We start from the raw sequence: 20,803 nt of genomic DNA on the forward strand, positions 1-20,803 counted from the left end.
ACACTGAGACGAAGAAAGTGCCAGACAGACAGACAGACAGACAGACAAAAAGTCTTGAAGAAAGACCAAAGTCTGGGCAAGCGGACCCGAAAAACAAACACACACACACACACAAGCGCAGTAAAAGGCTGCTGCAGCTGTAGCGCCTCGACCATACCTGGCTGTAGGGGGGTGGGGGTGGGGCTGGGGGGGGGGGGGGGGGGGGGGGGGGGGGGGACGGCGCGAGAGGGGAACGGTGCTAATTGTCAGATCAATGAAATGACATTCTCCCTAAACGCCTTATTTATCTCTCCCGAGACAGCCGCCTGCAAAATTTGTCCGCTGTGGGTTTCAATTTCCTCTCCCGCCATGCTGCTTTGGACATCGGCACGAGACACGAGGTGGGGTGGGGGAAGAAGGAGGAGGAGGCGGAGGAGGAGGAGGAGGAGAAGGATAGGGGATGAGGTGGTAATGGGGGTAGGGAGGGGATATGGGGGTGGTGGTGGTGGAGGTTTTGCTGAAAGGAGGTGTGTGTGTGGGGTGGGGTGGGGAGAGGGAGGAAGAGAGAGAGAGAGAAAGAGAGAGAGAGAGAGAGAGAGAGAGGAGGGAGGGAGAGAGAGAGAGAGGAGGGAGGGAGAGGGAGAGAGAGGAGAGACGGAGGAAGGATAGTTGGAGAGGAAATACACTAGTGGCCATCATCAGACTCGAAAGCAACCAATCGTTGGACGGTTTGGGAAAAAGAAAAAAAAAAAAAAAAAAAAAGAGAGAGAGAGAGAGAGAGAGAGAGAGAGAGAGAGAGAGAGAGAGAGAGAAGCACAACACAGGAGAAAGAGCGATGCATTACATTATTGGTCTGTTCCAAATGGGATTTGTCATAACGCTGTGACGCCTCCTCGAGTAACTGAACTGAACTGAACTGAGGAAGAGGCGGGCATACTAACAATCCGTTCGTTTTCTGTGGTTCCATCTTCAGGTTTACTATGCGCAATTGCCTCCTTGCCAAACATACCCACTATTGTCCAGCATGGCCTCTGTAAACTCTACCACAGGTTAGTATAGGGAACGAGGGAAAGAGATTGTGGGGAGGGGGGTGGAGGTGGAGGGGAAGAGGGGGAGCGAAGAAAAAGAATATTAGTAGGAGGAGGAGGAAGAGGAGGAGGAGGTAAAGAAGAAGAAGAATAGAAGGTTACGCGAAGGAGAATGAGGAAGAGGAGGAAGAGAGAAGAAAGAAAGAAAGAAAGAAAGAAAGAAAGAAAGAAAGAAAGAAAGAAAGAAAAAGAACATCGTGATCGTTAAAAAAAGAAAAAGAAAAAAATATTAGAAACACAAACACATAATTTACCGTACTGAAATACATTTTTTTACTTTGACACACACCTCCATCTCTGTTTTTTATTCTCTCTCTCCATCTGCACCCCCCCGCCTCTCTCTCTCCCTGCCCCCCCTCTCTCTCCATCTGCCCCACCTCCCTCTCTCTCTCTCCCTTCCCCTCTCCCTCCCCCCTCTCTCTCCATCTGCCCCACCCCCCCTCTCTCTCTCCCTCTCTCTCTCTCTGTGTCTTACCTCTTCCCATCACTGTCCATGGGTTTGTCAGCGGTCTTGTCATGATGCTGTAGGGTCATCCTGGACAGGTAGCTGTGGGTCTTGGGGCAGGCGTAGGTCTGGTGCCGCCTCCGGGCCACCTTGGACTTGAGGATCTCCCCGCACTCCCCGCACGGGTATGTCTGGTTCTCTGCAACGGGCGACATACAGCCCCGTGAAAACATTGCAGTAGTAGTGGTGGTAGTAATCGTCTTAGTAGCAGTTATAGTAGTAGTAGTAGTATTTTATTGCATTTTTTTGTTTTCTCACAACAGATTCCTCTGTGTGGAATTCGGACTGCTCTCCCCAGGGAGAGCCACCCCGTCACATCACTGACAGCGCCATCCCCCCGACCCCCCCACCAGTGCGCTCAGATTCTCTCGCTTCCTTGGCGTACGCGTTACCTCTTGGCTATCACACCACAGTAATAGTAGTAGTAGTAGTCGTAATAGTAGTTGTAGTAGTACCACCACCAGCAGCAGCAGCAGCAGCAGCAGTAGCAGCAGCAGCAGTAGTAGTAGTAGTAGTCTCATCATCATCATCATCATGTACATTAAATTACATTGCACCCTTTCTCAACAAAGAGCTCAGGGCCCTTTAAACGAAAGAAAAAAAGTTACACATTACATAAACCACTCACGACTTCTCTCACTCTCACCCCCCCTCTCCCCCCCCCCTCTCTCTCTCATTCCTCATACACCCCCGAAAACGGAGTGTGGCTGCCTACAGGTTGGGGTAAAAACGGCCACACACGTAAAAACCCACTCATGTGCATACGAGTGAACGTAGGAGTTGCAGCACACGAACGAAGAAGAAGACGAAGAAGAAGGAGAAGAAGAAGAAGAAGAAGAAGAACAAGAAGAAGAAGAAGAACAAGAACAAGAACAAGAACAAGAAGAAGAAGAAGTCCTCATACATGCAAAGTGAATTGGGAGGCATGGGGGAATATCTGGAGAAGTAGGAATCCAAGCGTGCTTACAGACAAGGCTCTGAAACGATTTATTTCTTAATATGCAATTTATTTTTTATTTATTTATTTTTTTAATTTTTTTTAGTGAAGAACGAAAATTAGAGGCGGATTCAAATACAAACCGATTCACAGTTGCGTCTGCGCCGGGTTTTCAAAAAAAAAAAAAAAAAAAAAAAAAAAAAAAAATCAACAGCAACAATTAAAAACAAACAAACAAACAAAAAGATCCCACCACACGGCACCATTTCGTCTCCCAAACACCTGTCCCCCTCCCCGCCTCCACCGCCACCCCCCCACCTCCCCTCCACCTCCCCCCCCACCCACACACACACACTACCACGTATCACAGACTCACTCTCACTCATCCCCGACCAAAAAAAAAAAAAAAAAAAAAAAAAAATCACAGTTCGATACGGATCGGACGAATAAGTTCCACCACAAATCTAACCTGCTTTGTAGACCTCCCCCCCCCCCCCCCATCTCCCCCCCCTCCCACTGTTACGACCCCAACACACTCTGCAATTCAGTTGTCACAAACCAAGCCAAATCGGACAACAAAGATACCAGAACATATATTGAAATAAAAATAAACAAATACCACCACCACCACCACCACCACGAGCACCACCACCACCTTCCGATAACGAAAAGAAAAAGACGACGACGATGTTTGGGGGAAAAAAAAAAAAGTACAAAACACACACAAACACAAACACACAAACACAAACACACACGCACGCGAGGGCAGCAGCTGATGAAGAGTCAAGTAAGCGTAGTAGTCCTTTTGTTTTCTTTCTCTCTTCCTTTTCTTCTTCTTCTTCGTCTTTTTCTTTCTTTCTTTCTTCACGACAGAACACGCTCTGTCTCTCTGTCTGCCTGTCTTGTCTGCATCCCAGCAACTACTAAACTCCCCAAAGTAAAGCTGCCGGCTTCTTTTTTTTTTTTTTTTTGTTGCCGGAGACACAACACTCTGCACTGTCAACTGTTGCCAGGACGCTACCGTCATACCACATCCCTCGACCCCCCACCGCCCCCCTATTCATCTCCACAGAGAGAGAGAGAGAGAGAGAGAGAGAGAGAGAGAGAGAGAGCGTGGTGGGTGACAGAAGACTCCCTCATAAAAAGACAGACATGGGAGAAGCTAAGGAAAGGAAAAAGGAAAGGAAGGAAGGAAGGAAGGAAGGAGAGAGGGAAGGAAGGAAGGAAGGGAGGGGATGGTGGGTGGGGTGTAGGGCAAAGACGTCGTCGTTTGACTAGGGATGTGGTGGGGGGGGGGGGGGGAGAGCCGGGATGAGAGGAAAGTAAACAAAGACCGTTGTGGTGGTGGTGGTGGTGGGTTGGTGGTGGTGGTGCTCACAAACATGAGTGGGTGTCTAGTCGTAGTGGTAGTAGAGAACGCCAGTCGCATCGTTTCTTCTTCTTCTTCTTTCTTCTTTCTTCTTTTGCTGCAACTGCACGCGCTCTCTCCCTTTCCCCCCCTCCAACCCCTTCCACCACCACCACCCCTAACCTCCTCACCCACCCCACAACCTCTTATCTCCCCCACACCCACACCCCACCTCCTCCCCATCCCCTCCCCTCCCCTCTCCGCATGCATACGTGTCTTTCCAGCCTCTTCTTTTATCTAGTGAGATGAAGACGAGATCGTCATCGTCGTCGTAATCGTCATCGTCGTCGTCGTCGTCATCGTCGTCGTCTCCAACCGACCATCCCACCTACCCACCCACCCACCCACCCATCCATCCACACCTTCCCACATCCCTAACTCTTCTTCAGACCTCCCTCCTTCCTTCATCCCCCTCCCCCCCCCTCCCTCCCTCGCTCGCTCCACCCCCTTCGATGTGTTTTTCTCCACTATTGAACCCCTCCCCACCCAACCTCCACCCGACATGAGCGCCTGCTGCTTCTTCTCTTCCTCCGATTGCTTCTCCCTTGGAAAAAAAAAAAAAAAAAAAAAAAAAAAAAAAAAAAAAGCTGCACGCATCCATCCACACCCACCCGCACCCCTACCCCCCCCCCCCCCCCACACAACACACCTCCGCAACCCCCCCCCCCCACTCCCTCCCCACCACCCCCTCCTCCTCTTCCTCCTCCTCTTGCACCGTCGTTCCCCTCTCCCCTCCCCACCCTCCCGTTCCCCACCCTCCCCATCCCCCCGTCATCCTCATGCCAGTCGCCCCCCCCCCCCCCCTCTGCAGGTGGTCGCAGTCGAAGCGTGATTACACAATGCGCACGACTAATCCCCCCTCTCCCCCCCCCTCCCCCACCCCACCCACGTCTCCACTCCCTCTCCTCTTCCTGCCCCCCCCGCCCCCACCTCTCTCCTCTCCCTCTCCCTCTCCTCCCCGATTCCCCGTCCATCCCATCCCAAGCCGCGCCCTCCCCATTTAATACCTCTTCTTTCTTTCTTTCTTTCTTCGTCCTCTTCTTCTTCCTTTCCCTTCTTCTTCTTCTTCTTCCCCCCAAACCCTCTGTCTCTCCCCCACCCCCCCTCCCTTCCCTTCTTTCTTACCATCTCTCTCAAGGGGTGTGTGTGTGTGTGTTGTGTGTGTGTGTGTGTTGTGTGTTGTGTATGTGTGTGTGTGTGTGTGTGTGTGTGTGTTGTGGTTGTGTGTGTGTGTGTGTGTGTGTTGTAGTGTGTGTTGTGTGTTGTGGTGTGTGTGTGTGTGTGTGTGTGTGTGTGTGTGTGTGTGTGCATGTGTGTGTGTGTGTGCATGTGTGTGTGTGTGTGCATGTGTGTGTGTGTGTGTGTGTGTGTGTGTGTGTTGTGTGTGTGTTGTGTGTGTGTTGTGTGTGTGTTGTGTGTGTGTTGTGTATGTGTATGTGTGTGTGTGTGTGTTGTGTGTGTGTGTGTGTGTGTGTGTGTGTGTTGTGGTGTGTGTTGTGGTGTGTGTGTGTGTGTGTGTGTGTGTGTGTGTGTGTGTGTGTTGTGGTGTGTGTTGTGGTGTGTGTGTGTGTGTGTGTGTGTGTGTGTGTGTGTGTGTGTGTGTTGTGGTTGTGTGTGTGTTGTGGTTGTGTGTGTGTTGTGGTGTATATGTGTGTGTGTGTGTGTGTGTGTGTGTGTGTGTGTGTGTGTGTGTGTTAAATGATAAGCTGTTACCCCCTCCTGACCCCCCGCACCCTCTCTCCCCTCCCCCAGGCCCCCTCCCTTGCCCCCCAACACACACACACACAACCATACCTTCTCTTTTTTTTTCTGGTCTAAATAGCTAGCTGTCTTTCTATCCAGTTCTCCTCTCTACCCACACCACTATCAACATAATTGTTAGTATAGTTACGACACGGGTACATACAATTATATAAACAGCGATGGTTAATATAACAACGTATCGATTCTGATTTTTCGTGCGTGCACGTTTGTTGGTGTTGGTGTTGGTGTTGCTGCTGTTGCTGTTGGTGACGGTGTGATGGTGTTGGTGGTGGTGGTGGTGGTGTTATTTTTTTATTTTTTTTATTTTTTTTTTTTTAGCGCTTTTTGTACCGATTCAGTTTGCCTCTTGAATCATCTTGTAAAGAAATCTCTTGTGAAAAGAAAAAAAAGAGAAAGGAAACAAATCTCAGCCAACTTGTGTGAATCGCACTAAACCCAGACAATACATAATGTATTTATATTTCATCTTAATCTTAATCTGATAACTATCTTTTTTTAAATGTCATTCGGTTGTTTTCGCAATACCACTGACTCTGGCATGACGTCACCAATTCCAAATAATGCATTTTAAACATACTGATAACTATCAAAAAAGAAAAAAAAAGAAAGAAAGAAAAAAAGATCAACAAACAAACAAACAAACAAATGACTGGTTACTCGATTTTACCTCCATGACCGCGTCAGATGGCCCGTGACTCTGTGTGTGTGTGTGTGTGTGTGTGTGTGTGTGTGTGTGTGTGTGTGTGTGTGTGTGTGTGTGTGAGAGAGAGAGAGAGAGAGAGAGGGAGGGAGGGAGGAGGGTGGAGACAAGCCTACGCCAGCTACACGTTGCGAATAAATGAATTTTAAATGCCTGCCCACGATGAAACGACAACCATTCCCTCCCCCCCCACCCCCCGTACGCCCCTCCTCTTTCCTCCAACCCCCTGGTGATTCTACCCCCTCACCCACGCCCTACACACAACTCATCCACCTCCTCCACCCACCCACCCACCTTCTCTCTCTCTCCCCAATTTTCACCCCACTCTCTGTTTTTTTTTAGTCTTCAACAGTCGTAGCAGAACGGAAAAGGGCTTGCCCCCAGCCCCAAACCTCCATCCCCCACCCACCCCCTTAAAAAAAAAAATCTCTTTTTTTTTCCACTGAGGCTCTTGTTGCCATGATGATAATTATCATGCGGCTTATTAACATCTCTTTCTTTTTGTGTCTCTCATGATTAATGAGTGCCCCCCCTTTTTTTCCTTGGGCGGGGGGGTGGGGTGTGTGTGTGTGTGTGTGGGGGGGGACGGGGGGGGGGGGGCGTCGACAACCGTGACAGGCACCGGGCTGACTGAGGCAACAGACTGTTCATTAAAAGAAAACACTCCCTGCAACACAACGAGAGAGAGAGAGGGGGGAGGGGAGAGGGAGAGAGAGTGGGAGAGAGAGAGAGTAGAGAGAGAGTGGGAGAGAGAGTAGAGAGAGAGGGGGGGAGAGAGAGGGGGGGGAGAGAGGGGGTAGAGAGGGGAGATAGAGCGGAGAGAGGGGGAGAGGGAGAGAGAGGGGGAGAGAGAGATGGAGGGAGAGAAAGAGAGAAGAGAGAGAGAGAGAGAGAGAGAGGGGGGGGAAGCAAATTAAAAAAAAAAAGAAAAAAAAGAAAGAAAAAAAGACCCACATAAACAGACAAACAAGCAAACAATCAAAACAGCACAGACCCAGAAAGAAAGAAGACGTAACAAACGAACAGCCAGGAAAAAAAAAAAAAAGAACAACACCGCCATCTTTCAGTCGCCATTCAGTCATCATCAGCATAACTATCATCAACATGATAATCATCCAATATCATTTAGTAGTAGTAGTAGTAGTAGTAGTAGTAGTAGTAGTAGTAGTAGTAGTAGTAGTATGCTCAAAGACTACAATGAAGGGACTGAGCAGAAAATACGAACAAACAACTCAAACAAAGAAACTCAGACGCAGAAAGAAGGCGAAGTCAACAAACACAACGAAACAACAACAACAAAACAACAACAACAACAACAAACACACACAAAAACCACCACAACAGAAAGAAACACGAACAATAACGGACTACATAACGCCAACCATCAACATAATATAATTCATCATTTAGTAGTAACAATGGTAGTAGTAAACAGCAGCAGCAGTAGCTGTGGCTGTGGCGGTGGTATCAAAAAACCAATCGATTGAAACCCTATAGTAAAAAGAAGAAGAAGAAGAAAAAAAAAAAAGTCGGTTACCGTGTCACCCAACTAATTAAACTCCAACGCGAACGGCATCTCGCTGCCGCTGCAAAGACAGCGTCTTTATACAAAACGAAAGGGGTGGGGGTGGGGGTGGGGGTGGGGGGGGGGGGGGGGGGGGGGGGGGGGGCAGGCGGTATAAAAGAGGGTTCAACACACGGCAGAATATAGAATAAAAAGTTTTTGGTTTTTCTTTTAAAGTGGAAGAAAAAAAAAGAGGGACAGCATGAGACAGACACAGAGAAAGAAAGAAAGACAGAAAGAGAAAGAGAGAAGGGGGGGGGGAAGGTGGGGAAAGGAGAGAGAGAGAGAGAGAGAGAGAGAGAGAGAGGAGGGGGAGGGGGGGGGGTTGCACTGCAAAAAAAGAAAGAAAAAGTGTGGGGGAGAAAGGAAGGAAGCCAGCCAGGCCAGCACGCTACCTATTCAGCACCACCCGAAAACAAAGCGCACACCTCTCTTGTGTCAGCTGATAATGCTTAGCTCCCTTTAACCCCCACCCCCACCCATCCACCCCCATCCCCATCCTCCCTCCCTCCCACCCTCCCTCTTACACACCCTTATCCAAACCCCCCCTAACCCACCATCCCCCCACCCGCCTTTTTACTTTGCTTTGCTTTGCTTGCTTGCTCCTTGCATCTGCCGTATATCAACCCCCAAAGCTCCGCTGATGACACGATTGCACGAGCGAGAAATAACATTAAAATATGAAGGCGGGCAGGCAGGCAGGCAGGTAGGCAAGCAGGCAGGTAGGCAGGCAGGCAGGTAGGCAAGCAGGCAGGTAGGCAGAGTAGTTCCAAGCCACCACTACAAAACGCCCCCCGGATTTCCTTACAAAGCCAACGTCGAGGTGGCTGCGAGGAGTGTGAGTGATGATAAGCTAACCTGATAACCTAACGACTTCAGTGATGACGCTTCTAACCCGTACAAAAAAGACTCGAGATTCAGACTCAGACATTTGATATATTCAGAAAAAAAAAAGCCAAACCCCTGTTTGAAGGGGTGAAATTCATCAATCGTCTACACACACAAAAATATACAACACCACTGCTCTAACTAATCAATTTATTTTTTTGTCTTCAACGTTTGTTGATCGTTGATTAGCATGATGATCGTCCCGTTAATTAATTAATTTCCGACTGGGTGATGCTGAGCTGGGGAGAAAGGGGGACAATTTCCGCTGGAGAGGAAAAAGTAACAGATTACCTGCCGACTTCTTGACTGACGCAACAATCACAAGTTTGGGTGGGTGACGGGAAATTTAACACAATGATTTCCTGACCAAAAATTTTAGTAGTTATTTAGACACCGTTCAAGGTATATCAGTGAGAGTGTAAAAAGACCAACATCAAGATTAAAACTATATCGTTTTAAACTTGAATTAAGTAATAAAGAAATAAAAACTAAATAGTTAAATAAACAAACAAACAAATAAATGAATAAATAAATAAATAATTGTTCCTCACACACTTTTCTTTCAAAATCAAATGCTTTGTTCGTTCTTTGCCCGCTTCTTTTTCGATATAATGCTTGTGTGTGTGTGTGTGTGTGTGTGTGTGTGTGTGTGTGTGTGTGTGTGTGTGTGTGTGCGCGCGCATGCGCTGGTGTCACTTTGATTTTCCTTAAAAAAAAAAAATTAAAAAAAAGCGAGGAAAAAAGTAGTGTAAGTATTCCAGTAACTGAACAAAACACTTCACGAAACATTCATCAGAAACTGAAATATCGCACAACATCATTAACCTTTTCTGTGCCAGTAGTGTACCATCCTCTAAACGAGGCGAATTTCAAACTAACTGGCTGTAACGATCATAATGCCAACTCGCTATCTTTGTGACGCGATCAGATTTTTAAAACTGTTGGAAGCTGCATTTGGTGTTTATTTGAATAATGTTCGTTTAAAAAGAAAAGGAAAAAGAAAAAGAAAAAGAAAAAAAAAAACTGTTTGAAGGAAGGAAGAAAGGAAGATCTGTTGAAAAAGAGAAAAAAAAAGAGGATCCTAACATCCTTAACCTCCACCCCTACCACCCCAATCCCCATCCTCCTGTCACACACACACACACACACACACACACACACACACACACACACACCCTCTCCCCAAATCTAAGGGCAATGACCTGGCCCCTCAGCGTTTGGTAATGTGCAGCAATAAGGGCCACTGCAGGTTAAGGAGGAAAGGTGAGAGCAACATCCACCCCTCTACGGCTTTTTTTTTTTTTTTTTTTTTTTTTTTTTTTACCTGATGCAGGTGATGACGATGTCAACCTCCTTTCCTCCTCTTCCTCATCCCCTCCAACCCCCACCAAGCACCCTAACCTCTCCTCTCTCCTTTCATCGATCGTCTCAAGTCAGGCAACATCTGCTTTTTTCTTCTTCTCCTTCTCCTTTCTCTCTCTCTCTCTCTCTCTCTCTCTCGCCGATTCGGCGGGCCCAGTCCCATTCGTCCCGTGTCTTGCACTTGTCTGCATTATACCGTGTCGCTGAATACAATCTCCAAACCGTAGCTGGGCTCGTGTCATCGCCCGTTGCTCAGGGGTTCTACACCCGACAGGGACAAAATGCGATGAATAAGTCGGTTTTTTTTTGTTTTTTTTTGTTTTTTTTTGTTTGCTTTTCTTTTTCTTTTAGCATTAGCCTCTCTCTCTTTCTCTCTCTGTGTGGGTGTGTGGGTGTGTGTGTATGTGTGTTGTGTGTTTGTGTGTGTGTGTGTGTGTGTGTGTTCGTTCTGTTGTGTGTGTGTGTGTGTGTGTGGTGTGTGTGTGTGTGTGTGTGTGTGTGTGTGTGTGTGTGTGATAAAAAGAGAGGGGTGGTGGTGGAAAGAGACGGACAAAAAGAGAGAGATGAGAGAAAGGGAGGAAGGAATCAGAGAGAGAGGGAGAGGAGGTGTGATCGGAGGAGGGATGTTGGGTGGCAGGGAGGGCAGGGGTGGGGGGGGGGGGGGGGGGGGCGAAAGACAGACAAGCAGAGACAGAGATAGAGAGGGAAGGATAGATCTAGTCTAAGTGCCGTGTGTGTTTCGATTACACACACACACAGATATATATATATATATGATGATCAGATGGAGACTCGTACAGCCAGTACAACATTCAAGCTACGATTTTCAAAAGTCGGCACAATTTAAACGTATGACAACCAACAATCCAAAATCAGCCGATTTTTATTTTGTCGGGGTGACGACACATGGCGGCTGTCACTCCCAATACATAGCAGAACTATACCGGTATGTACCCCCATATGTACCCCCAAACATAACCCCCTTCACCCGACCACCCATTCCTCTCCCCAACACACACACACACACACACACACACACACACACACACACAAGGACGACAGGAAGACCAGCGCAGTGGCTGGAGGTTTATGGCCTGGGCCCTCCTCCCCCAGCAGACAGACCCTTGAAGAAGCGTGTCAATGGTCCGACACATCCTGTGTCCCGGGGCAGATGGTCTTGGGAAACCGACAACTGTCAGCAGGTAAGGGGACTGAACCACCTCTCCACAGCCCCTCCTTCAAGCCGGCAGAGGCAGCACGAGGACCCACTCACAGTGACTTCACCCCCACAGGCAGACAGCCAGCCACCAGGGCAGGGACAAACACACACACACACACACACACACACACACACACATACTTACACACACACACACACACACACACACACTCACACACACACACTTACACACACACACATACACACTTACACACACACACACACTTACACACACACACACACACAACCCTGAAAACAAGTGTCCATAGGTGAAGAGACATGGACTCTTCACTCATTACACGCCAGCGTGTCCGAAACCGGGTATCTATCTACCCGACATCGATTTCCCACCACCACCACACCACACGACCCACCCACCAACACCACCACTACCACCACCAACCACCACCACTACCCTCCACCACCACTACCACCACCACTATCCCCACTACCACCATCAACTATCACCACCACCACCACCACCAACAACCACCACCACCCCTCCACCACGAGTGAACATCCGGGAAGAGGACCAAGTCGACTTCCTTTATTACGAGAGAGCAAATACGAGAACAGTGGAAGACTCGATTCGTTTACTCATCGCCCTTCGATTAGGGCTGACCCTTTCCTTTCCACCAAGGCCACTGACTCGTCTCAACAGCCAACCAGCCAACCAACCAACCAACCAGCCAGCCAGCCAGCCAGCCATACAAGGGACAAGAGGTGAGTTGGCTGCGGGGACGTTTAACCCTTTCACCACCATTGTCGCATTTCGACACCAGCTAGGTAAAGCGCCCATGTCATTGAAATGCAACCAGTTGATGGGCCTTTTGTGCATTAACCTAATACTCTTAATTTTCAGAGGTAGGATTGGCCATTTTTTTCTACACATCACAGGGGAATCCCCAGCTATTCTTAGACACCATATTTTCTGTGGTTCCTGCACAAGGTTAATTTGCACTCTAAACTGACTGGCGATGAAAGGGTTAACTCATGTTTGAAACCCACCCTGTACCGAGTTTCTCTACCCACTGGAGAGTGTCTCTTGCACGATGAGATCGTTATTACGGACAGCCGAGGACTCATTGCTTGTCGTAAACATGTCTTGTCGAGTGGCGCGCGGGTAGGGGGGGGGGGGGGGGGGGGGAGGGGTGAGGGTGTGTGTGTGTGTGGTGGTGGTGGTGGTGGTGGTGGTGGTGGTGGTTCTCGCCGACATCGAAAAGAACCCCCTCGGGAGGACATTTTAGCTCTCAATCCACTTTACGAGAACAGGACTAGCCCGAGAGATAATGCAGGAAGTGTCCTGTATTTCAAGACGTGGTCGTAACTATTCAACGTTTCACGAGTGCCGACTGCCCCCCCCCCCACCCCCTACGCCCCCCACCCCTCCCCCTACCCCACAATACATCACCCTTGGACATGTCAAGGAGACAATCGCCACGTTGATTCGTGTCTGTGTCTGTTCTTCACCGACTGGTTTTTTCCTCCTCCTCCTCTGCCTTGCAACACTTGATGACCACGATTCCTTGTCAGTAACAAATAATTGAAAGAGAGCTGGAATGTATTTTTAACTTTGAAGTGAGGGGGGAAAAAATAATATAATTTCCATATGCGTGCGCGTGAGCGTGTGTTATCTTCATACTGAGAGGATTGACTGTGTGTTCGTCACGATCGAAATTTAAAAAAAAAAAAAATCAAATTATCGTAGTGCCTTATTTTCTTCCTCTCTCTCTTTTATTATACCGAGTTATCATTTACAGTGAAACCCGGAGAAAATTAATCTGGTGAACTGTTCTTCTATAACGCGCTCCAGTGACTCTTCACAGTGATACGGGAGAAGAAGAAGATTCAGAGTTTCAGCATCCAATTACACACAAACACACACACACACACACACACACACACACACACACACAGAAGCAGAGAGCGATCACTCCACCAGCAGAAAAAAAAAAACCACACCAAAAAAACCCGCGTCCGGCGAGCACCGGAAGGGACTTCACTCTCATGCCCTCAGCACAGGAAAGGAACAAACGACGAAGTGACCTCCCCTGGGGACGACCCCCCCCCCCCATCCCCTCTCCACCACCTCTCCCATGACCTCCACGACACGGTAATGTCGCCCGCCCGCCCGTCCGCCTTCCGATCCGCACTGTCTGGCCAAAGGAAGGAGGAATGGAAGAGAGACTCGTCTTTACACAGAAAAAAAATCCCAACAAGAATCCCCGAACACATTCAATTAGGTTAAACCGATAAAAAGACAGTGAGGGGAGAAAAAAAACAACCCTGTCCTTCCCTCCAACACCCCCGCCGCGCAGAACAAAAAAAAAAAAGGACTTCTATTCAGTGTCCCTGTCTGCACATCTGTCACGCAGCAACTTTCGATGTGTGTGTGTGTGTGTGTGTGTGTGTGTGTGTGTGTGGAGGAAGGGGTAATAATTAAAATAATTCTTTACAAAAAAAAAAAAAAAAAAAAAAAGCAGCAGCAGGCCCCCTCCCCCTCCAAAAAAAAAAAAAAAAAAAAAAAGCACCCCGTCTGCTGACCAGCTGACCAGTCTGCTATTAATTTTTTATCCTCGCCCTCCCCCACCCCCTTGTAACCCCCCCCCCCCCCCCCGCCACCCCCCCTACTATTTCTTCTTTGGCAGTTTTAAGGGGGCTGACCCTCTTCTCACCCTCCCGCCCACCCCCCCCCCCCCCCCTTGCCCCCTCCTAACCCCCTGTCCGAGAAAACTGAAGAGAGATGGGTGCAAAGGTTAGGACAAGAACAAAACAAGACAGGCTCCGACCCTAGCATGGGGTGGGGGGTGGGGGTCCGGGGGGTTTCGGGGGGAGGGGAGGGTGGTTGTGGTGATGTGCACATGGGTGGTGATGGTGGGGGTGGTGGGTTGGATGGGATGGATGATGGGGTAGGGAACGTGTGTGGGAGATGGGGGACGGGGGGGGGGGGGGGGCGCGGGGGGGGGGGGGGGGGGGGGCTGTGGAGGCGGCTGCAACACTCTCCTCCTCCTCCTCCTCCCCCACTGGCACTATTCTGCATGCATCCCTGACACTTGACAGAACGCCAGGGGATGATGACGGGTCTGGCATTGAGTGGTCCGACAGTCATCCGGAGACTTTCTTCTTTGTTCTTTTCTTTATTCTTTTCTTTTCTTTTTCGTTCGTGTGTGTGTGTGTGTGTGTGTGTGTGTGTGTGTGTGTGTGTGTGTGTGCGCGCCACTCACCGTCCCCCGCCTCACTCCCGCACTCACACAAACAGCTTACTCTTTCGAAGGATTCTGTTCATATTTTGCTTTTCTTCATCTACACGTCTCTCTCTCTCTCTCTCTCTCTCTCTCTCTCTCTCTCTCTCTCTCTCTCTCAATACTTTATTATTTTCTTTAAAGCATTGAAACGCTTTTGTGTCGTGGTGTGTATATGTACTGTTTATCTTTTATTTTCCTGTTGGTATTCGAATATCCGCTGTTCTCGGCATTTATGATGCAAGTTAAGAGTTTCCGAGCGCACTATAAATTTCTAGTTTTTGTGTGTGTGTGTGCTGTAAAATGTTGGTTTTTTTTATGTATGTATGGAAATCAATAGACTTTTTTTTTTTTTTAATGGGGTACGAGGGAGGAAGGAGAGGGAAGATAGGGCATAGTGGTAGTGGTGGTAGTGGTGGTGGTGGTGGTGGTGGAGAGAGAAAGGAGGGAAGGAGGAGAGGAGGAAGAAAGGGTGGAGGGGGACGGGGGGGGGGGGGGGGGGGGGGTTAGAAGACATGGGGGACATGATCAGATAAAGAAAGAAAGATGGATGCCGTCATCTGCATCATAGAAAAGTGGGCTGTTTTTTGGGGTTTTTTTTTTTTCCTTTCTTCTTTTTAAATCTGCGCAGGTTGCATTACCTCCACTATGTAAGGCACCCTCCTCCTGTCCCCAACCCCTCCCCACCGTTCCCTTCGTAACCCCCCCCTCCTCCTCCTCCCTCCCTCTCTCGCTCCCTACCTCCGTTTGCATAATGAATGACAAATACATCCCCCGTTGGAGTAGGGGGTGGGGGGGGGGGGGGCGGGGGGGGGGGGGAAAGGAGAAGACACGAGGTAGACAGAGAGAGAGAGAGAGAGGAGCAAGAGAGGGCGTGAGTGAGTGAGTGAGTGAGGGAGTGAGTGAGGAGGAGAAAGAGATTTTACCACCCCCACCCCCCTCAAAAAAAAAAAAAAAAAAAAAAAAAAAAAAAAAAAAAGAAGAAGAAAAAAACAACACCTGGTGTTTCCATGACGACGGGATCCGAACCTTAAGCCAGCTGCACCGAAGACAAACTAGAAGCGACGCCACCCACCACAGCTCTTCCCTCACCCCTCTCCCTCTCCATACCCCCCACCCATCCCCCTACGGGACACCCATCCACCCACCCACCCACCCCACTGAGCATATCTCCCCTCCCCTCCCCTCCCCTCCCCTCAAACCTTGCACCCAGTCCCACGCCACATCTTGAAGAAGAAAAAAATCACCCTTCCTTTTTAAAAAAAAATATGTTTTCTTTATCTCCCTCCTCCCGTCCCCTGTCAACCGGTGGTGTGTGTGTGTGTGTGTGTGTGTGTGTGTGTGTGTGTGTGTGTGTGTGTGTGTGTGTGTGTGCGCGTGTGTGTCTGTGCGCGAGCGCGAGTGTGCGTCTTCTAAGTGCAGTGTGTCTGTGGGCGCACTTGAGAAGTGGCTTCCCTACCCCTGTTCAAGATGCGAAGAGGGTGGGGGGAAAAAAAAAGAGAAGAGTTGGGAAAGGTAGAGAGAGAGAATAGGATAGGGAGGAGTAAGGGGTAGGGTACTGTGGGGTGGCTAATTGTTCAAACGTCTTCTCCTCTCTCTCTCTCTCTCTCTCTTTGTCTCTCTGTCTCTCTCTTTCTCTCCTCGTGTGCCACGAGCCATGATTCGTATGTCAGTGAAGGAGACAGACAGGCTGCTAGAGCAAGGAAGCAAGAAGAAGAAGAAGAAGAAGAAGGAGAAGAAGTAGGAGAAGAAGTAGGAGGAAGGAGGGGGGGAGGGTAAGGCGGAGGTGGGTGAGGAAGACTGATAGTAGAAGGAGGAGAAGGGATATAAAGGGATGTGTGTGTGTGTGTGTGTGTGTGTGTGTGTTTGAGAGGGAGTGAGGGAAGGGGTGTAGGGGGTGGGGTGGGGAGGGGGGAGGGGAGGGGGGGGGGGGCGAAAAAGACAGGTGGGAGAATGTGAGGGGGGAAGACAGCTGCAGTGGCATCATAAAAGGGCCCCGGCATCGGAAAACAAAGACTCGTCGCACGCAAGCACTGTCCTATGCGCACGCGGCGGCAACCATCCCTTTCGGCGCTCAACTGCTGTTTTCTTCCTTCTTTTCTTTTCTTTTTTTTTTTTTTTTTTTTTTTTTTTTTTGCTTTTTAATTACTCTCTCTCGCTCTTTCGCACACACACACACACACACACACACACACACACACACACACACACACACACACACACACTATGACTCTCTCTGCTGTCTGTCGCTGTCTCTTTTTCTTCAAATCATATTCCTTTTTTTTCTTTCTTTCTTTCTTTCTTTCGCTTCTTGCAAGTCGCTCTCGTCCCCTCTCTCTCTCTCTGTCTGTCTGTCTGTCTCTGTCTGTCTGTCTGTCTGTCTCTGTCTGTCTGTCTGTCTCTGTCACTCTGTGTGTCTCTCTGTCTCTCTCTCTGTCCCCTCTCTCTCCGTCTGTCTCTCTACTCATCACTTTTTTGTTCTGTGTTTTCTTTTTTCCTCCAGTCTCTGGCATCCTGCAAGCTGCACACATGCTCTACTCCTGTCTCTTGGACCAATACGAATAAGTATACGAGTAATGTCAAGTACGTCTTCACAGCCAACTAGCAAGAGCGTTAGTTAATAATGATAATTTCAAACAAAACAGAACTCTTGGCGGTTTTAAGCGAAATAAAATTGAACCAGCTCCAAACTTCTTCATATGCTTTCATTAACATTTTGCTATCGTTATTCGTTTGCCTAATCCCCCCCCCCCCCCACCACCCCGCCCCCTTTTTTTTTAATTGAACAATATTTTTTTCAATAGTATTTCCTGACAGTTTCTGGGTTTCAGATATAAGTCCAACATTAATTTCAAAGTCAAGACACGCAAAAAATGTTTCAAAAAGTCAATTTGTATTGCCACTGATGAACGAATACTTTCGATTGAAAGGTCGCACTTGGACAAAAACCCCTATGATATCCGACTCAACCATCCGTCCATTTTCGACGTCATGTTCACACACACACACACACACACACACACACACACACACACACACTGGTGGACAGATAATCCCAGGGTATCACACTGATTTTCGTGGACACGTTTCCCACACTGGCAACCTACGCTGTCATCCCATTTCGAGCTGGTTGTGAACAACAAAGGAACATACAAAGTGCCAGAAAGCTATGAGGGGAGAGATGTCGAGAGAGAGAGAGAGAGAGAGAGAGAGAGAGAGAGAGAGAGGGGGGATGAGAGAGAGCGAGAGAGAGAGAGGGAGGAGGGTGGTGAGAGAGAGAGAGAGAGCGAGCGAGCGAGAGAGAGGTGGTGAGAGAGCGAGCGAGCAAGCGAGAGAGAGAGGAGGGATGGTGAGAGAGAGCGAGCGAGCGAGAGATAGAGAAGAGGGGTGGTGTGAGAGAGAGATCGAAAGAGAGAGAGAGAGAGAGAGAGAGAGAATATATGAGAGAAAGAGACCAAGACAGTGATAGAGAATTTGACTTAAGAACACTTTAAAAAAAAAAAAAAAGAAGAAAAAAAAAGGAAAGAAAGAAAGAGAAAGATCCCGTCTTGTTTCCCAGACACACACAAAGAAATGGGTTCGCTTTGTCTCCTCCCCCCCCCTATACCCCCCCCCCTCCCCACACCCCCCAATCCCGATTCTCTAATCTTGTCTCCCAGTCATCTAGACAGGCTACTCTGGCAAGAGGCGCTCCAATATTGGGGTGGGGTACACCAAAAAAAAAAAAAAAAGAGAGAAAAAAAACACACCGGAAAGGTGTGTGTGGTACTGGGGAGGTGGGGGAGGTGGGAGAAGTGTGTGTGTGTGTGTGTGTGTGGGTGGGTGGGGGGGGGGGGGGGGTGGACGGAAGGGAGACGGGTGGGGGGGGGGGGGCATGACTTTGACAACAAGAAACGCAAGCTGGAAGAAAGGGGGATGATGCCGGAGGTTGGGTGTGGGGTGGGGGTGGAGGATACAAAAAAACACCAAAAAAACAACAACAAACCATCATAGTGTCTCGTAAGCATGCAGCCGTTTTTTGCTCGATGACACTCAGTAGCCCCACCCCCCCTCTCTCTATCTCTCTCTCCCCCTTCCCCCCTCACACACACACACACACACACACACACACACACACACACACACACACAACCTCCCCCTTTGTCGCCGGCACAAGGTTCCCACACACTGGTTGCAGAGGAGACAGGGAGAAAGAGATTCCATTCAAAAAAAAAAAAAAAAAAGGAAGGTGGCGTCATCTTAAAGCACAGTGAGAAAGACCCCCCTGAACCCCCACGTCAGTCAGTCACCAAGAGGCAAGCAAGAAGCCCCTTTCTCGCGGACAAACAGGGGCATGGCGCCGCATAAACTTAGCTACCTTCCTTCCTTCCTTCCCTTTTCTTTCCTCCTGAAGGCGATTTCAATTTAATCACAAATCTTCTCTAACACCCCCACCCCCACCCCCACCCAACCAACCTCCACCCTCACCCACCCCCTCACCCTCCGTACCGATTAATCGTCGCCCAAGACACGTCCAGTAGAGGACGGGGGTCTTGCTTGCTTGCTCGCTTCCTTGCTTGTCAGGGAGGGGAGACAATCTGTGTCCCGACAGCAGGGAAGAAGAAGAAGAAGGAGGAAGAGAAGGTGTAGAAAAAGAAAAGAAGAAGAAGAGGAAGAGGAAGAAGAGGAGTATGACGACGACGACGACAAAGAGAAGCAGAAGAATAAGGAAGAGAAGGTCGACGACGAGGAGAAGCAGAAGAAGTAGCAGAAGAAGAAGAAGAAGAAAAAGTATAAGACAAAGAAGAAGACGACGAAGAAGAAGAAATGAAAAGCGGGGTGTGGGGGGCGGGGAGGAGGACGAAGCACCTCAGCCGGGCCCATCTTTGTGGCGGCGTGGCCCCTCGAAGGCGGAGCCAGGCAGCGGTAGGGCCAGCTGTGGCTGGGGACGATAATGGAGGTGTTGTGTTGTCAGCAGGCCAACAGGCCAGGCGCAATCAGACAGCTTCCAGGGTCAACTTCCTCTTCTGGGGGCTTCTGCTTCGGAAGGAAACACAACGCTGGTACGCGCGACAGACTCTTGGCTCGACAATCGCCATCATCATCAGGGCAGCCAGCAGCAGTCCCAAGAAGGGAGATAAAACCGGTTGGGTGTCGGTGTCGCCTGGGTCACCCGTGCCTCTTAACATCCCCGGACCAACACAACACCACACCACACCACAGCCTCAGCCACAGCACTTGAGCATGCAGGCAGGACGCAGCAAGCAGTGTTAGTTCGTGAGGCAGGAAGGGAACGGGAGAGAAAAATCATACACCGGATCACACGACAGGAAGTGCACCTTTCTTAGTTACTGCCCCTGCAGAGAGCGAGCGAGCGAGTGAAGGGAGAGAGAGAGAGAGAGAGAGAGAGAGAGAGAGAGAGAGAGAGAGCAGATAAAAAGACAAAGAAGAAGAAAAAAAAAAGAGACGTGAAAATTGACAGTGGGGCAGAGAGAAGAAAGAGAGACAGAAAGGTAGAAAAACAGCGAGACAGACGGACACACACACACACACACACACACACACACACACACACACACACACACACACACACACAGAGGGAGAGACAGAGACGGAGAAACAGTGACAGACAGCAACTGTGTTCGAGTCTGTTAAAATCCTTTCGAGATACATCACTTTTGTGTGGAAAAGAACTCCTTGCACAAAGAATGAATTCACACACACACACACACACACACACACACACACACACACACACACACACACACACACACACAAATGTGGGAATCCTGACGAAAAGGTCAAGACACAGTTACCCTTTCGTAAATCCTCCTCCCGACACTTTCATGACTGTGAACACCTCTCTATCGCTCTGATCTGTCTCCCCAAACCTCTAACCCCTCCACCCCCCACCCCCCTCAATACCACCACTCAGAAACAAGTGGATCATTCTGGCAACGCACGCCACCCTAGCCTACCCTTCCCTACCCCCCCAGTGAAGCCAAGGGTACATGCTGGGCATTCCACACTCCAAGACCTCGACCCTATGACTTGTCTACCCCTGAATACCCCCCTACCACCCCTCACCCACCGTCTTCCGGGTGCACAAAGACTCGCAATCCCTTCCAATAACCACCCACCCCTTCCTACCACCCCATCCTTTCTCCA

At 49.2% G+C, this 20,803-nt stretch overlaps 1 protein-coding gene across 1 annotated transcript in view; it reads right to left on the minus strand.

Moving 5' to 3' along the window:
- The window catches only part of LOC143287362 (uncharacterized), a 61,161-nt gene that overhangs the window by 10,003 nt on the left and 30,355 nt on the right, over positions 1–20,803 (minus strand). Inside the window, exon 3 of the mRNA XM_076595328.1 lies at positions 1,543–1,711. Coding sequence (XP_076451443.1) covers positions 1,543–1,711 — 169 coding nt within the window. The remainder of the gene's footprint in view (positions 1–1,542; positions 1,712–20,803) is intronic.

This window comes from Babylonia areolata, chromosome 11, assembly GCF_041734735.1.
Source record: "Babylonia areolata isolate BAREFJ2019XMU chromosome 11, ASM4173473v1, whole genome shotgun sequence".
Lineage (NCBI taxonomy): Eukaryota > Metazoa > Mollusca > Gastropoda > Neogastropoda > Buccinidae > Babylonia > Babylonia areolata.